Here is a 21302-nt window from a genome sequence, read left to right on the forward strand (position 1 = left end):
ACATTTATTTGGAAATTTGCATTTATAACATATTCCCGTGTAGAAATTTTGCTATGGCCCAGACCGGTGTCATGCCAAGCCAAATCTGGCCCAGATCTGGAAAACGAGCCTGGGGGTGATCGGAACTAGATCTGGCGCCCGATCGGCACCCCACCTGGCCCCGATTGATTTCCGGTTAAGAGTCATTTTTTTAAATGTAGAATTTCTTATAATTTAGTTTATGGTAATAATTAAGGTAATAATTATTAATACAAATACAAATGCAAACTCAATAATTTTGTTTAGTCTTTCCGATTTCGTTCTTTACGATATGTCCACCTCAGTCCTTCGCATTTCCAATGATTGCACTTATGTGTGTCAATGCTTCTACCGCAATGACACTTGAATATTTTCTAATTCTACTTTTGAAAGATAGAATGGGGGGTGGGGGGTGGGGGGTCTTTTTTAGTAAGAAATAAGACCAACTCTAGAGGCAAAAAGCCTCAGTCATCTGGCAACACTGGGCCCAGATCGGTAATCGGGAAAATATACAGCGATTTCTGCACGGGTTTCTGTAGAAATATGTTATAAATATATAATATATGTTTTAAATTAACAAAAAGAAATTTTATACAATTTTTTGAAAATAATGTATAGAATATTGTTATAAAAATTAAAACCTATAGAAAACCATAAATTTCATTACATAAAAATGGGAATTTTTCTGAAAAATTTAAAGTAATAAATTTAAATATATTTTTAGAAGATTTTTGCAACGCATCGGTGTCAATATAAATAAATATTCTGTCTGTTTTCTATGTTTCTCATCTATTATGACAGTTGCGAAAAAATGATTAAAGCTTATAGTATTTGGCTTCAAATGTATTAAAACGTTGATAATATTGATCTTTTGATTCTTTCAAAGTATGCATTCAGGTCACAAATAGATATAAAGTTAGTTATCATCTAAAAATAAAAATCTAATTTCAATACTATACTCAAGCGGATAATGCGGCGAGGACGGCCATTTTAATTCTAAAGTGCTGAAATTTTGAAAATTTTCATCTTTATAGTAAAAATACCTCCATTTTATTAACATTATCTACTCTTCTGTTAGAGAATTATTTTAAATTTGGAATAATAAATGAAAATATAAGATAGCTCTGGGCCCATCCATATGAAAAAAGAAAAGATAGCTCCAGGCCAGACCGTATAGTCAGCCCCTAGTTGTTGATTAGTCAGTCATTAGTTAATTGCTGAATAGAAACTAGTGGCAGCCCGGTAAGGGGCTGCCTGGACTTCGTTTATTATTTTAATGGCATAGAAAAAAAATATATTTTTCACTATAACTGTATTAAGCTGATTAACACCGAACCCGGACTAGGCCAGACAGTCAAGATTAGAAAAAAAGTTTTGTTTTGATAGTATGAATTTCTGTGTTTCCATCATTCTCTCGATCAATCTATAATTTTAGATACCCTGTAACTTTTTCGAAAAATGTGAAAAAAATTTGCTGATCAAACTTGGAACTTTTTGTTCTGGAATAGCTAATCAGCGCCAGTCCTGGACCAGATCTTCTAGACCAGACGGTCTAGGTAAAGTCAGACTTGGGCAAGACTAACTCCAGACCTGGATCAGATCAGATCTTCCAGGCCAAACAGTCCAGACTAGAGAAATCCAGAACCAGACCAGACCTGAAACCAGACTGCCACGCTTAATTAAATTATTATCATTATTAAATTATTATCAGCTTCTATTATTTTATTGTTGTTGTGAAAACGGGAATTTTTTCGGTCATTTTTTTAGTTAGAATGATGCAGCCTCAGAATTGAGTGTTGGGAAGTAAGAAATTCCAAACAAACCTTGAGTGCCTATAAGATAGTTTTTCTATCCGCGCCTTGTCTCGCCTTATTTCGTCACAAGTTATGTACACGTATTAGTTCGTCCATTGACGAAACGCGTGCCAGATAAATCGGAAATGTCTGTATTTATACAAACTTATGAGTATTTTGTTTATAATAACGTGAAACCACTCCTTCGATAACGTCCTTTTCCTTCCGTTCTGGAAGTTACGAAGAAACTCAATTTTTAAAATAAAATACAATATTCTAAGATCTCGTTCAAAAACTATACGTGACGCTATTTTGAACACTCTTTCCATTCCTGCCCTTCTTCGTTACATATCATCGCACAAAGTTTTAACCCCCACAGAGTGACGGCACCAATACGATCATCCTTTTAAATAAAATTAATGGATAGATACCAAATATTGAATTTATTATGAAATACTTAAGATTTTAAACAATAAAACTGATTTCAAACAAAATTTAAAAAACAAAAAATTATTTAATTAAACTAATTAATAGAATTTTCACTTTCAGCTTAATTTTTAACTAAACAGTTCCATTTTCAACCAAAAAAGTTAAAATGGCTGTACCAAAATAGACCAATTTTTACCCCGAAAATATGAATTTTACACCAAAAAGTTACTTTCCATTCAAAAGAGACGAATTTAAGCCAAAAATTAGAATTTTCCAAAAAAACAGTTAAATTGTCAACCCAAAAATATGTTATACACCTAACTATCGCTTTCAGTCACCTCGTTTTCAGCATTCTTAGAATTGGTGACCCCAGCAGTTTCGTGGTGGAGCAGGGCGAGAGTTTGCGACAGTCGTTTTGGAAGGGCCGAAGTGCGCGAAAACTTACTATCGATGAGAAAATGGTAGGCATCTGCTTTTGAAGCTTGACAACTCAGCCAAAAAAAATTCTAGCCCAATCAAAAAATAGTCATATGAAAGCTAAAAGTGTTGTACGTAAATGAGCTTAAAGACGTTTATGTAAAAAAATGTTTGTGCTTTGCAGTGGGAAAAATTTGACAAAAATTCATCAGCATGAGGAAAACTGTTATAAACAAATTGCAGTTGAGATATATGAGAAATAATAAAAATTCTTGCTTAAAACTACAAAAATGTACAACTATAATATCTTCAGTTATAATAAAGCTATTAAAGTGATTCAAACTTCAAACTATAATGAATAGGCTCTGTAATTATATTAAATCACCCGGCAGGATGTGATAGTCTTATTTTTTGTGAAAATCGCGATATTTGTAGACATGTTGTATTGTGCCCGTATTGTTGTATTGTACCCGTGCCTTTCTTCGACTCGTGGTTCTGAATCCTTGGGTGGCACCTGGCACGTCCTCGGCAGCAAAAAAAAGGAGTCCAAGTTGCTTTCTGGTACTTGTTTTCCACAAAAAAAGATGTCTAAAATATCGCGATTTTCACAAAAAATAAGACTATCACATCCTTCCGGGAGATTGGAAATAATTACATAGTCTATCCGTTACAGCTTCCAGTTTGAATCGCTTCAATATCTTTATTAGAACTGAAGATAATATAGTTGTACATGTATGTACTTTCAAGCAAGAATTTGTATTATTTCTCATATTTCTTAACTGTAATTTATTAAGAACAGTTTTCCTCATACTCATGAATTTTTTTCAAATTTTTCCCATTGCCCCTTGTATAAGAATAAATGCTCTAAACTTGACTGTTCTTAAATGTACGCTAAAATTCTTACTTTTTTTTACATTTTTCCGCCTGTAAAGCCCAAAAATGTTGTGAAATAAACTTCTTGAAGCTCATTTACGTAGAACACTTTTAGCATTCATATAACTGTTTTTTTATTACGCTAGCATCTTTTTTGGCCGAGTTATTAAGTAAGAGTAAGATTTGTTTTTGTAGGTCTTACGGTCTTCATTAATTAAAAGAATAAAACAAAATGAATGGAAAGTTCGTTTATTAAATTCTATCCATTCTGACGTTTCGGTTACCACTGCGTGCCTTTTTCAAAGAAGCTGTGCTTTTTATCTTGTAAAAAAACAAGATTAATAATTTTGGAGTCAAACATCTGACAATACTTCATGTTAATTTTTTAAAAATAATAATGACGTGTGACACCAAATTAAATTAAAATGTAACGAAAACATATAATATAAAAGCCTCATAAAAATTGTAGAGGCGTTAATTAAGATGTAGTTATTTATTTTAATAAAAGCCTCTAAAATTTTTATGAGGCTTTTATATTATATGTCTTCGTTACCTTTTAATTTAATTTGCTGTCACACGTCATTATTATTTTAAAAAAATTAACATGAACTATTGTCAGATGTTTGACTCCAAAATTATTATTCTTGGTTTTTTACAAGATAAAAAGCACATATTTTTTGAAAAAGGCACACAGTGGTAACCGAAACGCCAGAATAGACAGAATTTAATAAACAAACTTTCCATTAATTTCGTTTTATTCTTATAATTAATGAAGACCGTAAGACCTACAAAAAACAAATTTTACTCTTATTTACATTAACGGTTGAAGAAAGGATTGATTTGATTCTTATCAAATCTACTCACTGAGTTATTAAGCATCAAAGGCATCAGATGCCTGTCATTTTATCGCCAATAGTAGTCAAGTATATTGCGCATAATGAAAAATTAAATACATTTAAAACTGCATTTAATGCCAATTTTGGGACTGACCGTCACGCGGCGTCAACTCTAGAAAACACTAAATCCAGATTCGACTGTACTTAAATTTGCAGTTTCAAACATGTATTTAAACCCGAAAAACAAATTTTCTTAAAAATAGTTCAATTTTCATCAAAATAGTTAAATCTTTGAACAAAGAGCTTTGAATCAAGAAGATTAACTTTCTTTAAAAAAATTTTAGTTAAAAAAAATTAATTTCCAAACAAAAAAGAAGAATTTTCAAAAAATTAGTTAAACCTTCAACTAGTAAAATGATTTTTTTTCAAGTAGCAATTTCAACCAAGTAGTTTACTTTTTTATGAAAACAGTTGAATTTGTAATGAAAAATTTAATAGATGAATTTCCAACTAAAAACCTATAGTTTTTAGCTAAAAATAGATCAGTTAAATTTTCAGTCAAGAAAATGAATTTTTAATACAAAAAAACAAACAATTTTCAAACATATTTAAATATTCATTCAAATAGTAGAATTTTAACCAAAAGAGGCGAATTGGGAACCAAAAATATATTGTTATTAATAATAAAAGATCTTCATTATGAACTCAGTCTACATAAAATTGAATGTAACAAAAAATATGAGCAATAATAGGAACATAAAAGGCAGAAATTGCTCAACCTGCTTTTCAGTCTATCTAAGTATAGTGGATGTTTTAATATAAAAGAATTAACTTTCAACGAAAAATATATGGGTTTTATTATAGAAAAGAGGGAAATATAGGTGAAAGAGTGTAAAGTATGTATTTAGATGTTTTACTTGAAAAACAAAATCACTAATTTAAAATTTTAAAAATTTTTTAAAAATTGTATTCTCATTTATATTTTCCACGTATGATGTAACATTCTGCGTTGCCCCCCCCCCCCCCATCTACATTATAAATCGTCATAAAACCTGTTACTCCTCCCTCCATCACCCCTGGAATTGTGACGTCATTTTTGAACGGCCCCTTAGCGCATGACTTATTCTCTCTTGAATGATGAGAAATATGAACTTGAGGATTGGGATTTTGAAATCGATTTCAAAGATTTCAATATCGCAGGATGGTCCACATCAGATGAAAATCTTCTGTTTAGCAAGAGGCTCATCCGTATCGTAAATAGAGTATGACCAATATACAAGTACCAAAATACAGTAATATGGCTTCCAATGTAAAGACTTCGATTCGACACTATTTGCCCCTGAGCTTGAGACAAGTGTCACTATAAATAAGTCATTGAAAAAAAAGATATCAATGTGAATCAGATAAATGTTGCAGTCCTTGTGGTGCTAACAATAAGTCACAAAAGAAAAGGAGGAGCTTGTAATATATTAAAGACATTGGACGTGGACATTCATATCTCTTCATTCTTTCTGTTCATAAATGCTGCAGTTTTCTTAAATTTCTATGATACATTAGAGATAATGAATTTTATATGGATTTTATTCTTGTTACGAATGAATTTATATTAGGATATTTTGTACAATTATGTATAATCTGTTCTAATCTAATATAATAATCTACTATTCATTCATTCTCTCCACACTGAAGCTTCTATGTTCTGCTCGTTTTTCGCATACTTTTTGTCCTTCGACTTTTTCTATTATTTTAGTGTGACAGATTGTATTAGCAATTCATTTCTTTCAGTGCATACTGCGAAAATTTGAATTAAAAACTTGAATAAAATAATAGTTTACGTAATTCTATTGTATTGCATATATTTAATTACATGAGTTATTCCCAAATTATTGACTTTCGCGTAATCTTTTGATGGTTACTTGTAAGATTAAACATATTTTTGAACATTTTATCTCTCAAACTGATTGGTTATCCGTACAAAATATGCGCTGCAAAGTTGGCTGTTTTCACTTATTTGACTCTTTTAATTAAGAATAGCAATAGCTTCGAGACTAAATGTCACGGAAAACATGTATTTAGAAACAAAGTTTAACGCGTATTGAACCTAAAATCAGTAATGGTTCAAAATGTTCAAAAGTGGACGTGGCGTAGTGTAACTGTATAGGGCAAGAAGTTTATTAGTATACTTCAGTTTGACGTATTATCACATTGCCGTCAACATGACGTTGTACTTAAATATAAAAATGAAAACTGTTCAAAAATAATTTTATTATTTTGTGGAGGCTTTTCTACATCAGAATGCACAGGTGCAACTATTATAAGTGAGAACCGCCGCGTTAGGACGAGTAAAAATGAACGAAAATGACGAGGACGCGCGGTGGTACACTTTCGCGAAAACCGCCCATATATGAACGTTTACCCCGAGAGGGATTTGGTTTGATGATATCTTTCAGTTTTTTAAAGTTTGAAAAAATGTAAACTTTTCTGAACTCCATTTCTAACTATTTCAAGGAATTTTGGACAAACCGTCAGTATAGAAATTTTATAATATATAGTCTAACTTTAAGTACTAGAACTTCGAAGTAAAGTACTTAATTAGTTAAAAATACCTATTTTTGAATAATTTAGTCCTTTTCAGTGCAACACATCTTAATACTTCAAATAGAGAAATATTCAAATATCGCGCGCATAGCGTGCGTGCTTGTTGGCTAGTGTTTTTAAATTTCAAACGCTTTCAAGTGAAAATAATTAAGTAATATCTATCTTATCAAAAATTGAGTAAACTTATAATATTTGAAAATGCGGTTAATAATGGATTATTAAATTGTTTATATATCTCTTTATATTTTTAATGTTAGAAAATAAGAATTCAGAGACGTGAACGCTCGCGTGCATTTACTGCTAGTTTCTAATGAACCGAATTTCAGACCGTCACTTTAATTTTGGCATGCTTTGACTTTTAGATGCCCTTTAAGTTCGCGAAGCAGATTTTTCATTGTGACATTTCCTGACATCCAATAAGTAATATAACTTTTCCCATTCAAAGAGGGTTAGGTTTTTTTTCTTTTGAAAAGTGACTCATTTCTGGAACGAGATTTGTGAAAGTGTTTTGACCCCTTCCTTCGGTAAATCCTTACATTTCCGAGCGCAGAAAACTTTCATGAAGTATATTAGTATACACACAAGATAAAAAAAGGACGCGAACGGATCTCGTCAGAACGGCTGTTAAAACGCCGCTCCTTGAGCGCACAAGCAAATACATATAATCGTGGAATCCAGAAAGTAGAAATCCGTAGCATGGTTTCTGAAATTCTGACTCCATTAATTTTCTACATGAATCCCACATTTAGTTAAAATAAAATTTTAAAAAACCTTATCGTCCAACTTGTTATTCTTAACACAGATTTTATTACATTGTTCATTTTTTACGAGTTTGATCATTATGAATTATTCATGAAAAAGAAATGAAAGAACATAAAATCTTTATTTAGAAGCCTAATTTATAAGTTTATGCTTTTTAACTTTCAAACTGTTCTTTGATAATAAAAATAATTGACTTACAACTGCGGGTTTATATTTTTCTGCGTACATTCTGATATTTTAATATCTTTTATTGTAAGTAAGGCAATAAGCAGGGTGACCCTTGAATCACGAAACCGGAAAATTACTGGAAATTTCTTTTCGTAATTTTTTTAAGTCTTAGTTTTACAACCTTGAATGCTTATTTCAATACTGAGAGCGAGTAACTTGTTTACTTGTGATTTTCTAAATGTAGTTGACATTCCAAGAATCTTTCTGGAAAAAAAGTTTTCTATGATTTGAAGAATTCAAATAATATTATCAGTCAAATTTCATGAAAGAACATGATTTTTTGTTAAAAAAGTTTAAAATCTACGAAAAATAATTATTTTAACAATTGATTTTATTTTACTATCGCTTCTTAACGATTGAAAAAATGGTTGTATTTTAATAAATCATTACGTACTCGCTAAATCTGAATTAGTTAAATTTAACTAATTATCAGTCAAATTTGACTAATTGCAGAAGCAAGAACTCAGTAACTGATAATTGGTCAAAAATAACTAATTGAATTGGTTACTTTCGTCTAACCAATTCAATTAGTCAAACTCTAGACGTGGCGCGCGACCGGTGGGGTCGCCATGGCAGACGGTAGCAAAAACTTCTAATTCGTTAAAATCTGCCAATTGATTAGTTAAAATTTACTACTTGATTAGTCAAAAATGAGACGATTCCGGAGAGACGTGCATTTCCGTAACGCAAATGTTTATTTCTAAGACATCACTTTAAATCGTTTTTTAAATTTCACGATGAGATTTATTTTTAATACGTGGCACTTACCGCAGCGAAGAAAAGAACTATTAATTAAATGACAAGAGTACAAACTAGTGACCCTTTTTTAAAAGCAAAAATCCCCTGTTTTCCCTAAAATTGAGCTGGTGAACCACTGTAATCCCTGTTGCAATATAAAAAACTGAAGCGAGTTTCTCATATACATTTATTATAAACTCTCTATTTGTCAGTTTTAGTCGAAAAATCCGGGGTACTTCTCGTGAATTTCCATAATAGCCAGTGTCTTATTTGAAATCCACTCGCTCCTATTCTTGAAAGTCTGTTTGAGTAACAAAATAATCTTCTCTTTTTCTGCGTCAACGACTTGATAGTGGTTATGTTGAGAAATTCACTAATGAATTGGTATAGTTCTCAGAAATGACTAATAAAAACTAGTCATTTTTTTGACTAATTCAATTTGCACTTGTCTTTCGGAAAAACATGATTTCCCTATACAACTCTACTGTTGAAAATAAGTAAATAATCTTCAAATATACATACTTATTTGTTAAAAACGGTTTTTATTTTTAGAAAAATGTTTTCAAGATTTCAGTGATAAGAAAATTTACTTTCAGGATTGGAAGCAATAGAGTTGTAGAGAATATTTTCCTCGTAAGCACCATCATGGGTTAAAATATAAACATTTTTCAAAAACTGATGAGAGGCGATAATGAGAAAAAATTTAATTGCAAACAAAAATTGAAAATGAATGTTTTTTTGCAAGTTAAATTTTTTTTTTGAAATTTTTTTTTTTTTTTGAAATTACGTCATGAGTAATTTGTTTTGATTGATAAAGTCAAAGAAAAACTATTTTTTACAGAGATCTGATTTTTGGCACGGCAACTTCCTTGAAATCGGCTTAAGACTCCTTTTAAAAATAGTTTGAATTAAAACCTTTTACAATATATATAATTTGCAATTAAATTTTATGTTATTTGAAACTTCTAGATTTAACTAATTTATTTCAAATGCAAAGCATGAATAGTTAAATTTTTATAATTTAAATCCTTGAAAATATAATCATTTCAAATACAAATATTATAAATTGGATAGTTTCACATTGAAACCCTCAATAATTGCCCAATTTTTAGAATTTAAATTTGTTCGAAATTGTACAAGCTCGAGTTAAAGGCCTTAATTGTTAAATAATTAAATTTAAATCTTTTAAAATTGATAATTTAAGGTTGAAAATTAAAAATGAGAGGCAATTTAAAGTTTCAATTGTTCAATCCTTTTATAATAGAAATTTCAAATTGAATTTCTTAATAGCTGAAATATGTGTAATGCTCGGTTTGATAATGTTTAATTAAAAAGGTTATTGCTTGCAGACCTCGAAATAAAAATGCTTGAATTCTTATGACTTCTACTTAGGAATTTAGTATAATTTTAAAGGGTTTTCATTTGAAAATTATTTAATTTTGGAAGCTGTGAATTTCTGTAAATTTTAAAATTGTGTAATTTAGAATGGTTAATACTGAACTGGTATGTGATTCTGAAGGTCCGTCTTTTGTTTAAAAAACTGTTTTGCTTGAGAGAATTTTAATTTGACATTTTATACAATATTTAAGACTTAGGTTGAAAATGGTTTCCAATTTTATTGGCCTAAAAATCTCTAAAATTTCACCGTACATTATTGTGACAACAAATTGGTTTTAAAATGTTTAAACAATCTTTATTCAAACAATTTGTTTAAATATACGATACCGAAAAATACCAGTAGCGTCTGTCGATTCTGCGGAAAAAATCACATACAATCCATGTACAATCCATCATTTTTGACAAAATAGCGTCCGTTTTAAAAAAAATTGATATTTACGCAAAAATTTGCATGAAATGGTTTAAAAAATAATTCTTTAAACATTTTTGTTTCCAGTTTAGAGAGGTTCACACAGAAGACAATCATTTCAACTATATGTGTATGCAAGGAGAACTCAATCGGTCAAATACTTTTTGAGTTATCGTCCGGGCAATTATAAACAAGATGAAACCGAGAAAAACGCGGTTAAAGATTCACATGTTGAAAAAAGGCAGCATCAGCAGGCTAGTGCGAAGGGCGCGGCCCCGCCTTTTCGGGGTGAAAGATTGCACCTGCGACTTTGAAACTTTTACAGCGTGTTTTTGGGATGACAAGCCTCCATTTAAGGAAAGAAAAAATGTCGTTTTTTTAAGCTGTTACATGGATCGCCCCCTTATTTTTTTTTTTTAATTATTGAATAAAATGTTTAAATTGCTGCTCTACTTAAAAAATCATCTATTTAAAAAATTTAAATAACCAGGACAAATGTTTGAAACCCGGAAAAAAATGGGAAATGAAGGGGATTTTTTTCCGAGTCTTAAGTGGCCACTCCGCATATGAATTTGACATAGGATAAAGCGGTCGAGTTGAAATTATTGATGTAAGGACCTTGGTCATGAGGAAGGGAGAAAAGAGAATTCATAACGTGCTTGGGCCACCTGTAATTAGAGCAGGTATCCGACTGAAAAATTACAGGGGCGGGGGTCCATGTGTGTGATCTGAATAAATCGTTTCAACGAATCTACCACCGCAAAAAACCTTAGTCACTCCGAGGCAGGATTCTCTTTCTTTAAAAGAGACATATATTTTTTTTCTTCAATAATTTACAGTCTCTACCGCATCGTTTCTTACTGAGAAGAATATTTATCGATTCTTCTGAAAAATGCCTCGATATTAATGCCACACATTTTTTTCCAGTTCGCGAAATATTTTAATACCATTTGATCAGGGAGTCCTTTATTTATCTTTTTTTGTGATATAGTTTTTAGCGTTTCATAGACCCGGGCAGAAACCCGTATTTTAGCCACCTTTACCCTTTGCTATACGGGTCAGGGGAAATAGGGGGAGTGATTTAATAACTTTCTTAATAGACTACGAAATCTCTTTTTGTAGGCACATGACGCCTACTTTAAATAATTTTTCAAAGGTATTTTAATATTTTTGGTTTATTTCTTGTTGTAGGTATTTGGGTATAGAACCAAGAATAAGTGCAGCAAATGAAATAAGTACAGATGGTCAAATTGGTGCTGGAGTCGTTGGACCAGCTAGTGCTGAAAAAAGCTGCAAAAGCTCGCATCTCACCACAAAACAGCAGGGTATATGTCTACGATCGCCTCCTGTATTGCAGGTAACTCGAAGTATTTTTAATGAACCCAACCTACTTGTTAGGATGCCTCATGAAATCTTTTATTTTTTTATATTTTATAAAATCTTCAATCGAAAATTTCTTTCTTTTGATGAGTAAATGATCCTATGTAGAAAATTATTGGGAAACTATTCGGTGGCTCGATAGACCACCCTGATCACAAATATGGCGCTGACAAGATGGTTTACTCTGTTGATAAGTCGAAGTGAAACATTTTTGTATGGTCAAACGCTAGTATGGAAGAGCTAATGTAGCGCTAGTCAGGCAGTTTTGTGAAAATCTATTTTAGATGGTTGACGTTAAAAATTATTTCAAAGACTGTCTAGATGATGAGAAAAAAATTCTTTGTTTTTAATATACATTTTCATTTTTTTACTTTTAAACATCCTGAATATTTTTGGAAATCTGTAAAAACATATTTGGATTCAATAATTTTCAAAATTTGTTGGTCCTGGCTGTCTCGGGGCTAACTAGAAACCGATTAGGGATTAAAAGGACTGACTAAATAACGAGGAAAAAATTCATTGTTTTTCGTGTTCATTTTTGATACTTTTAAAACCCCTGTCTCTTTTTGGAAATGGAGAATAAAATATTTGGATGAAACACTTCGACTTTTTTTGGGCATCTCGAATTAGCCAGCACCCGATTAGGTCCCAAGATTGATTAGATGATGAGAAACAAAGTTATTTTTTTAATGTTAATTTTTGTATTTTTTGTACTTGTAAACACCCTGGCTTTTTTGGAAATTTGCATACAAAAATAGTTGAGTTAGACACTTCGAAAAATGTTTTGTCAAAAAGGGGCCAGCTAGCACCCAATTGGGACCCAGAAAGGCTGACTAGATTATGTGGAAATTTGTTCTTATTGTTCATTTTTTGCCTTAGGTACTCTTAACACCATAGCTATTTTTGGAAATGTGCAATAAGATATTTGGGTTTGATAGTTAAAAATTTTTTTGGCCTTGAAGGGCTAGCCAATACCTAAATATAGTCTGGAAAGACCGTCTAGAGAAAAATCATTCTACATTTTTTGAGGAATTATAAGACATTTTTTTAATTATATCGAAACCTTTCAAAGTCTTTAAAAAGCTTCACGATTTTGTTTTTAAACCTTCAAAAAGTTTCATAATTTAAAAAATTGTCTTTTGTTTTATTGTTTAATCTGGTAAAAATAGGAGATCATTTGCTCGCAGAACAAGTTCCGATTCAAGATTATAGAAAATTAAAAAAAAAAGTATTTCATGAGGCACCCGGATACCTGTTCTTGATGATTGCTGATCATTCAATTTATGAACGCATTCGATTGTCATATGTGTTCTAAAAATTGGTATATCTTATCTCTTATTATTCTTTCGTCTTATGAATTTCTAAAATAAAGTTTACATTTCTTAATGCACAAATCTGATGGGAATAGTGCGCCTAGAGAAACTCCCACCAAATGTCGATTCCTTTGACGATAGCCGAAAAGTCAAGAGCAGCCACGTGTGGACAAAAAATCTTATTTGAATATTCATTTTCTAAAATGAGATTCTCGCCGTCTGCACTTATAAGTACAGGCGATGGGAAATATTTTCAATCTATTTTACATTAGATTACGACCAAAAATCGTGTCGAAAAAATTTAATTTATAATCTTCTAAAATTATAAATATGGTAAAATTGTAATTAGATGTACATTTCAGGGTGTCTATCTGACTGCGAAATCGGGAAAACGGGGACATGACCTGAAATTTGATTCTGTAACCGGAATTTTTCTTTTGAATGTACTAATATATCCAAATTACAAACGATTTCATGTATTTTGTAACGCTAATTCGGAGTTGAAACAAAGAATTTGTGAAGAAACGAAAACAAACATTTCTGAAAAATTATGGATAAAAATCGTGGTAGTGGGTTTCAGTAAAGAATTCTAATTTCGACTTTGAGACAATACATTAAAATACATTACATTTAAACAAAATCCCTGTTCCAAGTCAGAATTCGTTACAATTTGAAACTTCCTTCTTCTAAATTTTTTAAAAACAAATTTAGGTACTATATTTCTGAAATATATAAGAAAATTTTGTAAACAATATAATGCTATCTTAGAACAAGTCGTTTTTGACATGGAACGGGACATTTTGGGAAATAATTTTAATTCTTATTCATAAAAAAGGGATTGATAAATATTCCTATTCGTCAAATTTTGAACATTCCTTGATCCAAATTTTTGTGTAAATCATTATAATTTGCAGTTTAAAACAGCGGATTTCCATAAAGAATTATAATTTAGACTTTAGAACATGAGATTTTTGTAAATAATTATTATTTCAGTTGGAATAGAGCATTTTTGACATGGAAAGGGAATTTTGAAAATAATTTTTAATCTGATTTAAAAGAAAATAATTTTAAAAATTCCTGGTCAAGTTCAGAATTATAATTCTTTTATTAAATTCTCTGTTCCTAATAAAAGTGGTACTTCTTATGACGAAAAGTTATCTGGTGTTTAAACTCAGAATTAGAATTATTTTCAAAAATTCCCTGGTTCAACTCAGAAATTTTTTTAAATATTTAGAAATCTTCAAAATCTTTTGAAGCCTTTGGAATCTTTTGACATCCTGAATTTCCAAAATGTGATGATAGATTATTTGTAATCAAACTTTTGAATCACTTTTATTTTCCCTTTGATAGATAAATTAAATACATTTCAGCGTGGAACTTCATGTAGTTTATCTCCTTTTTTACTACTTAAGATTACTAGTTTATAGGGATGTAATTATCTTGGATGGAATAAAATGAGCCTCTTCCCGCTGTTTATTTTTCCAATTACGTTACGCACTTTAACTTCAAGTTCCATAAACGTCCTATGGTGAATATATAGCGTCAGAGGCAAGGTAAGGTAAGGTGCCTTATAGATTATATAAAAACGTGCCAAGCCTCGTGCAGATGCATATTTACGGTTTACGCAATATCTCTGCGGGAGACCATCGTATTTTCGATTTTATCTTAGATTTTATCTATGTCATTTCAATATCTAATTTATTTTATTGAGAATATTTGCAGTTATTATGTGTTTTTATTAAACTTTTACTCGGGTAAACCCGGTGATACATCATAGCCACGGACTCAGTCAAGTGACTGATGAGATTAGAATGTTATAACTTAATTCAAATAATTTAATACGATGGTTCAAACCTCCTGCGATGATGTTGTAGGTATACAATTACGAGCGGCCACGAGCTTTGTAGGTGACACAAGTCACCTCTGGATGATTTCTTAGAGCTACTATCTGCCACTCCACGGGTTTTTAGTCGCTCGCTTCCTGATGATCAAGAAAGTTTCTTAATAAAACCGCCTTCTGAGCTGTTGCCAATACCCTACTCACTCCTAAATGTTCAAGATGTTCAGTGCATCTTGCGTGCACATTGTCTGTAGCCGAAATCACAATGGGATGAATGGATGCATGATTCACATTCCTCCATATGGTCTTTACTTCATGCCTTAACTCGCTATACTTGTGGATCTTGGTTGTATAGGTTGACTGCAAATTTCGGTTAAGCGGACAAGCAATGTCGATGATGTAGACTCTTCCACCTTTTTATTTTCCTCGCATCACGATGTCAGGTCGATTGGCCCGGATGTAATGATCCGTTTAGATAGTAACATCCCAATATAAGATGTAATCTTCGCTTTCTAAAACGGGCATTGGAATGTATCTATAGAAGGGCACCCATTCTTTTAAGAGTCCTAGGTTTAGGGCAAGTTGTTGATGTATAATGCCCGCTACATCATTATGTCTATGAGTATATTCTCTCTGAGCCATTACGCGACAGCCATCAATGATGTGCTGGATGGATTCGTTGGTATCTCTACATAATCGGCACCGGTCAACCACGTCTTGATGTAACACGTGTTTGCGATAATTCCTGGTGCTGACAACCTTGTTCTGTATTGCAATGACGAATCCTTCCATCTCTGGATACAGAACACCCTTTCTTAGCCAAATATTAGGTGCCTCACTATCCACTTTACTTTGATCTAACGTGTTGGGGTGCTCGCCATGGATGGCTTTCTGCCTCCATTGTATTTCTAATTCCTCTATGGTTTCTGCCCTGATATTCAAGGCCCCATCTGAGTACAAATTTAAGGGCGTGTATTCAAGATCCGCTTGACAGATGGTTCTGTAAAGCGCAACATTTCGTTTGCTGTTAAAATAGTCTCGTAACTGTATAACTTGTGACTCACACAGTTTTTTGACATCTACAACGCCCCTACCCCCTAAATGTCGTGGTAGAACTACCCTTTTAATCGCTGAATTTCGGTGGTGCATTCGGTGCTTCGTCATTTCTACGTGAACAATTCTGTTTAACTTTTCAAGGTCGGTGTTAGACCATTTTATGAGCCCGAAGGCGTACGTGAGGACAGGGATGGCATATGTGTTGATCGCCCTGATTTTGTTTGCCGAGTTGAGAAAACTCTTCATAATTAATCTGAGTCTCGTAGTACAGGCAGTCATTAGGCTTGTCTTAACTATCGTATGTTGAATACCCTTAGATTCAGGAATACCCAGATATTTACACGATTCGCCTGCAGCCATTTTGCAGTTATTATTATTATATATAATAATCTAAGATTCATTCTGCCCACTTTGAAGCTTCTCTGTTTCCGCTCGCTTTTCAGGTTATTTGCTTTGCGACTTTTTCTGTCACCTCAATGTAACAGTTTATTAGTATAAATAAGATTCGTCCGGAAAGAATCCGTCTTTGTGGTTTAGTAGAATTAAGAGTTAATTATTGTCAATGGCGATGATATCCCCTTCAAAGTACTCCCCTTTAGAAGTCGCATCCTTCTTCCAGTGTTCCTCCCGCTTTCGAAAGCATTCCTTAGAGTCACCTTTCGGAATAGTTATCCGCTGTTTCGTCGAATTCTGTTTTATTTCTTCTACGTGTTGAAATCGTTTTCCTTTTAGAGGATACTTCAATTTGGGAAACAGTCAGTAATCACAGGGAGCCAGGTCAGGACTATATGGGGCTGTCGAAGTTGTGTAAGCCCGTGTTTCACCAGAAATTGCTGAATAAGCTGCGATGACTGGGCTGATACGTTCTCTTGGTGAAGGACGAGGTGAAGGGCCTAGTCGCCAATATTCCTCAAATCTTGATTCAAAAGTTCTGAAACAATACTTTTTCGAATGCCAATCTTTCTCACTTTTTAAACGACGATTTCCATTAATTGACACGTTCAACCGTTCCACATTTTGAGGTGTTTTGGCCGTTGCGGGTCTGGCTAGAGCAAAGTTCACTTTCCACAGAACTACGACCAGTTTAAAGTCGATGGTTTCCGAATATGAATGGCTAAGTTTTCCGGAAAATTTAATACGAACTTAGACGTTTATGCGACTGCGTATACTATAGTTATAGTAGACTAAAGAATATTTATGTCCGTGTCACTTAGTAGGAGATCACAGCGAGGTTCCCCTAAGGCCTAAGTGGCTTAAATGTTGAATATCTCTTTTTGACAGTAGCTCAACGTGGTAAATATAGTTATAGCACAAGGTCCCGATACTTTCCGGACTGATTACTCGTATGTCAGTTTGGTTCCTCTTGATTTTCCAGTTGTTCACATTTCACTTTACAATAAAATGATTGAATTTGAAAAATCATGATACACAATTTGGAAATTAATAATTTTTAACGACTTAGTTTCAAGATTCTAATTTAAGAATACTTCAATTTCTAAGCGAAGTTTGGAATGATTTCATTTTTAACGCTTCAAGTCTGAAATGAATGGTTTTGAAAGTTTCTAATTAGAAAGAATCTAATTTCCAATGTTTTTTTAGAATAATTTTAAATAGTTCCACAGTATTATAAAAAAATATGTCGTATCACTTTGAATGCCACTTGATACTATGTGATATGTTACTTATTAATCATATTTATCATCTTTGAAATGTCTATATTTTCAATGTATAATTCAAGATTTGAATGCTTCATTTCATTTGTAAAATAATTTAATTCTTAAGTCCTTGAAAATAATTTGTTTTTTGCTTTAAAAGCAAGGAGTTCAAGAATATATTTGGCTTTCTTTTATTAAGGATTCCTCTTTTCAATCAAAGAAAAAACTGAGGTTTTTTCTTTAAATGCGATCAGGTTAAATTATCCACATTTTTCACTAAAGTCACGATAAGGTTTTTATGCTCTTTCTTTTACGAACATAATCATCATTGATAACATGGAAAAATGTTTTTTTTTTTATAACCGGGAAATTTGACTGTTAACCTTAATAGTTTTATTTTTAAAAATTTTAGATTTCAATATTCTTAATTTTTTGGATTCAATTTTGGTAGATTTTAAATTTAATAATTTTAGATTAAAATCTATTTTATATAAAAAAAAAGTTACATATGTAAAAAATTACAAAAATGTCCAAAAAATAAATCAACGTTGTTGAATTTTTACTTTTCATAATTAAAGTATTTTAAATTTAAAAATTATGAAAATTGAAGAATTTTCAATTGTAAATCTTTAAAATTTAATTATTTAAAAAAGAACGTTCAAAATTACATACCTTATAAAATATAAATCCTGATAATTGATTAATTTGCAATTCTATATTTCCAAATTCGAAAGCTTTCAACTGTAACTCTTATAAATTGTAGAATTTTGAATTTTACATCTTTAAAATTGAAGGGTTCTTAATTTTGAAAATGATGATTTACATTCGAAATTTCTTCGATTTAAATCATTTAGAATTGGAAACTGGTTTTTGATTTCCAAAATCATCAAAAACATCAAAATTGAATTTTTTTCAATTATAAATCTTTAAAATTCAAGATTTTTCAGTTGTATAGTTCTTCAAAATTTGAGAATTTAAAATTGTAAATCATTAAAATTGTAGAGGTCTTAATTTTCGTAATTTACCATTAAACATTTTACAATGAAAAAATCTAAAAATTTTGATTCCTTACATTCGAAATTTGTTCAATTTAGAAGGTTTCGAATTGAAAACTTGACTTTTGATTTACGCAATTATTAAAAGTTGAGAATTTTTATTTATACATCTTCAAAATTAAAGAGTTTTCAATTGAAAATCTTTAAAATTAAATAATTTTAAATTGAAAATCGTTTTAAACTACCATTAAAGTACAGATCTTGAAAATTGAATTATTTTTAATTTTATATTTTCATCTATAATTCTTGAATGTTACAGAACTTTACATTTTTCTTGTTTAAAATTAAGAGTTTTTAATTTTGAAAATTTACCCTTTAAAGAGCTGTAATTTTTATAATATACATTCGAAATTTCTTCAATTTGCAAGATTCAAAATTGAAAACTTAACTTTTGATCTTCAAAATCATACAAATTTAGGAATTTTTATTGATACATGTTTAAACTTAAGGAGTTTTAACTGCAAAATTAAAAAATTAAACTATTAAAAAGAACTTAAAAAATACAGCATTTTAAATTATAGGTATTAAAACTTACAGGATCTTTAGTTGCAAATCTTCAAGATAGACTTATTTCAAAAAAAAATCTTCAAAATTGTATAAGTACAATAGGCATTTAAAACTATTCAAAGTGCCCAATTTTCAATCTTAAATATCCTCAAAATGTATCAGTGTCGAAAATCGAAGACATAAGCAAGGCTTCGAATTTCAGAACGTTTTTAAGAATATCTTATTGCGATATATATATTAATTATATAAAATCTCACATCATATTATTAATTTTGTTCTTAGCTTCCAATTCATGCTGGGATAAAATCTTGTGTGTGTGTGTGTGTAATATATATAATATATATATAATGTAGAGTATAATATATAGTATTCATTTGTTTTATGCAAAACATGTATGAAACAAATAAATATTATATATAATACTTCACACTATATATCGATGGTTCGTAAGAAGACTAGCACCGTTCAAAAAGATTTACGAAGTCTAACACGGCTCAAGCCGGCTAACGAAAACTAGCACCGTTCATAAAGCCTAGCGAAAAATAGCAGTAATCGCATGTGGCTGACGAAAAGAAGCACAACTCGCCGAGCGGTAACGAACCGTAGCACAACTCGCTTAACGCTAACGAAAAGTAACACCACTCGGCGAGCGATGATGAAACCTAGCACAGCTAATACGTCGCTGACAAAGAGTAGCATTACTTAAACAGCTTTGGCGAAACTTAGCATAACTTATAAAGGGTAAAATGAGCATAAGAGCATTTTTTATGGTTTTGAAAGTTGTAAAAGGGCTGGACAGGTATTTAGGGGCTTAATTTACGAGATGTTCATCTGTAGATTAATGTAATCTAAATTTTGTGGGAAAAAACTAAATCTTTAAGATGTATGTCAGAGACTAAATTTAGCATCAAATTTAATGTTGCTGCAACAAGAAGCTCAAATAATACTATGGCTTTTTTAAATAAAAGACTTGTAATGTTTTGCTATTCAAATCAACTACTCATCAAATTGACAAAGTTTTTAAATAACATACGGACTGTTATTTGAAATTATTGGTATTGACAATAGACTTTGACAATACATTATTACATGCGTTTGAATGAATTAATTTTATAAGCAACAGCAAGTCATGCTACTCTTCATTAGCGCTTGACTTTTCGTGCTACTTTTCGTCAGCTTTTTGTGAGTGGTGTTACGCTTCACCAGTGCCTTGCGAGTGGTTTTAAGTTTTCACCAGCGCTCTACGGAGCGTGCTTTTCTTCGTGAGTACTGAATAAACTGTCTACGAACGGTGCTACTTTTCGTTAGCGTTTTGAGAGTCGTGTTTACTTTTGCGGGCACCCGCGAGTAGTGCTTCGCTTCGCGAGTGCTCTAAGAGTGGTGCTACTCTTCATTTAGGAATTTTAAACCGTGTTACTCTTCGCTAGGAACGTCGAACGGTGTTAGTATTCAACAAGCGCTGAACGGTGCTAGTTTTCGTACGGACCATCGATTTAACTATATATAATATTTACACCTGGGAGACCTGATGCAGCTTTTTTAATATATGATTATTAATTATGTTTTATAGCACGTAATTTAAATGGAAGCATATATTTTATTTTGTTAATTAGGCAATCAAAGTAAGGAATGTTGCGCTATTTTTGCAAATTTTAAAAAATCAGACAAATTTTTAAAAATATTATTGAAATTATTTCTACAGGCGATCAGTGCGGGTGCGAGATTAGCGATAGAAGAATGCCAGCATCAATTCAGATCGGCGAGGTGGAACTGCACCGTCAATCCTGAAAATCCTGATAACATTTTTGGCGGCGTCATGCTAGTCAGTGAGTGTTTCAAATACTAAATAAATTACAAAAATCCAGTTGGAGCTACAATACAAATAGAAATTTCTATTAAAGGCATCTAGTACATTATGACGTCATTAACGAAATTTGCCATCATTACCGATCGTTTCACTTTTTTTTTCAATTATTTAAAACTAAGGAAATTAAATT

The 21302-nt window shown here is 31.5% G+C and overlaps 1 protein-coding gene across 1 annotated transcript in view; it reads left to right on the forward strand.

Annotated features, from left to right (window-relative positions):
* Positions 1–21302, forward strand: part of LOC117176242 (protein Wnt-1-like) — a 161029-nt gene that overhangs the window by 112644 nt on the left and 27083 nt on the right. The window contains exons 3-4 of the mRNA XM_033366389.1: positions 11691–11856; positions 21008–21131. Coding sequence (XP_033222280.1) covers positions 11691–11856; positions 21008–21131 — 290 coding nt within the window. The remainder of the gene's footprint in view (positions 1–11690; positions 11857–21007; positions 21132–21302) is intronic.

This window comes from Belonocnema kinseyi, chromosome 7 (assembly GCF_010883055.1).
Source record: "Belonocnema kinseyi isolate 2016_QV_RU_SX_M_011 chromosome 7, B_treatae_v1, whole genome shotgun sequence".
In the NCBI taxonomy this organism is placed as follows: domain Eukaryota; kingdom Metazoa; phylum Arthropoda; class Insecta; order Hymenoptera; family Cynipidae; genus Belonocnema; species Belonocnema kinseyi.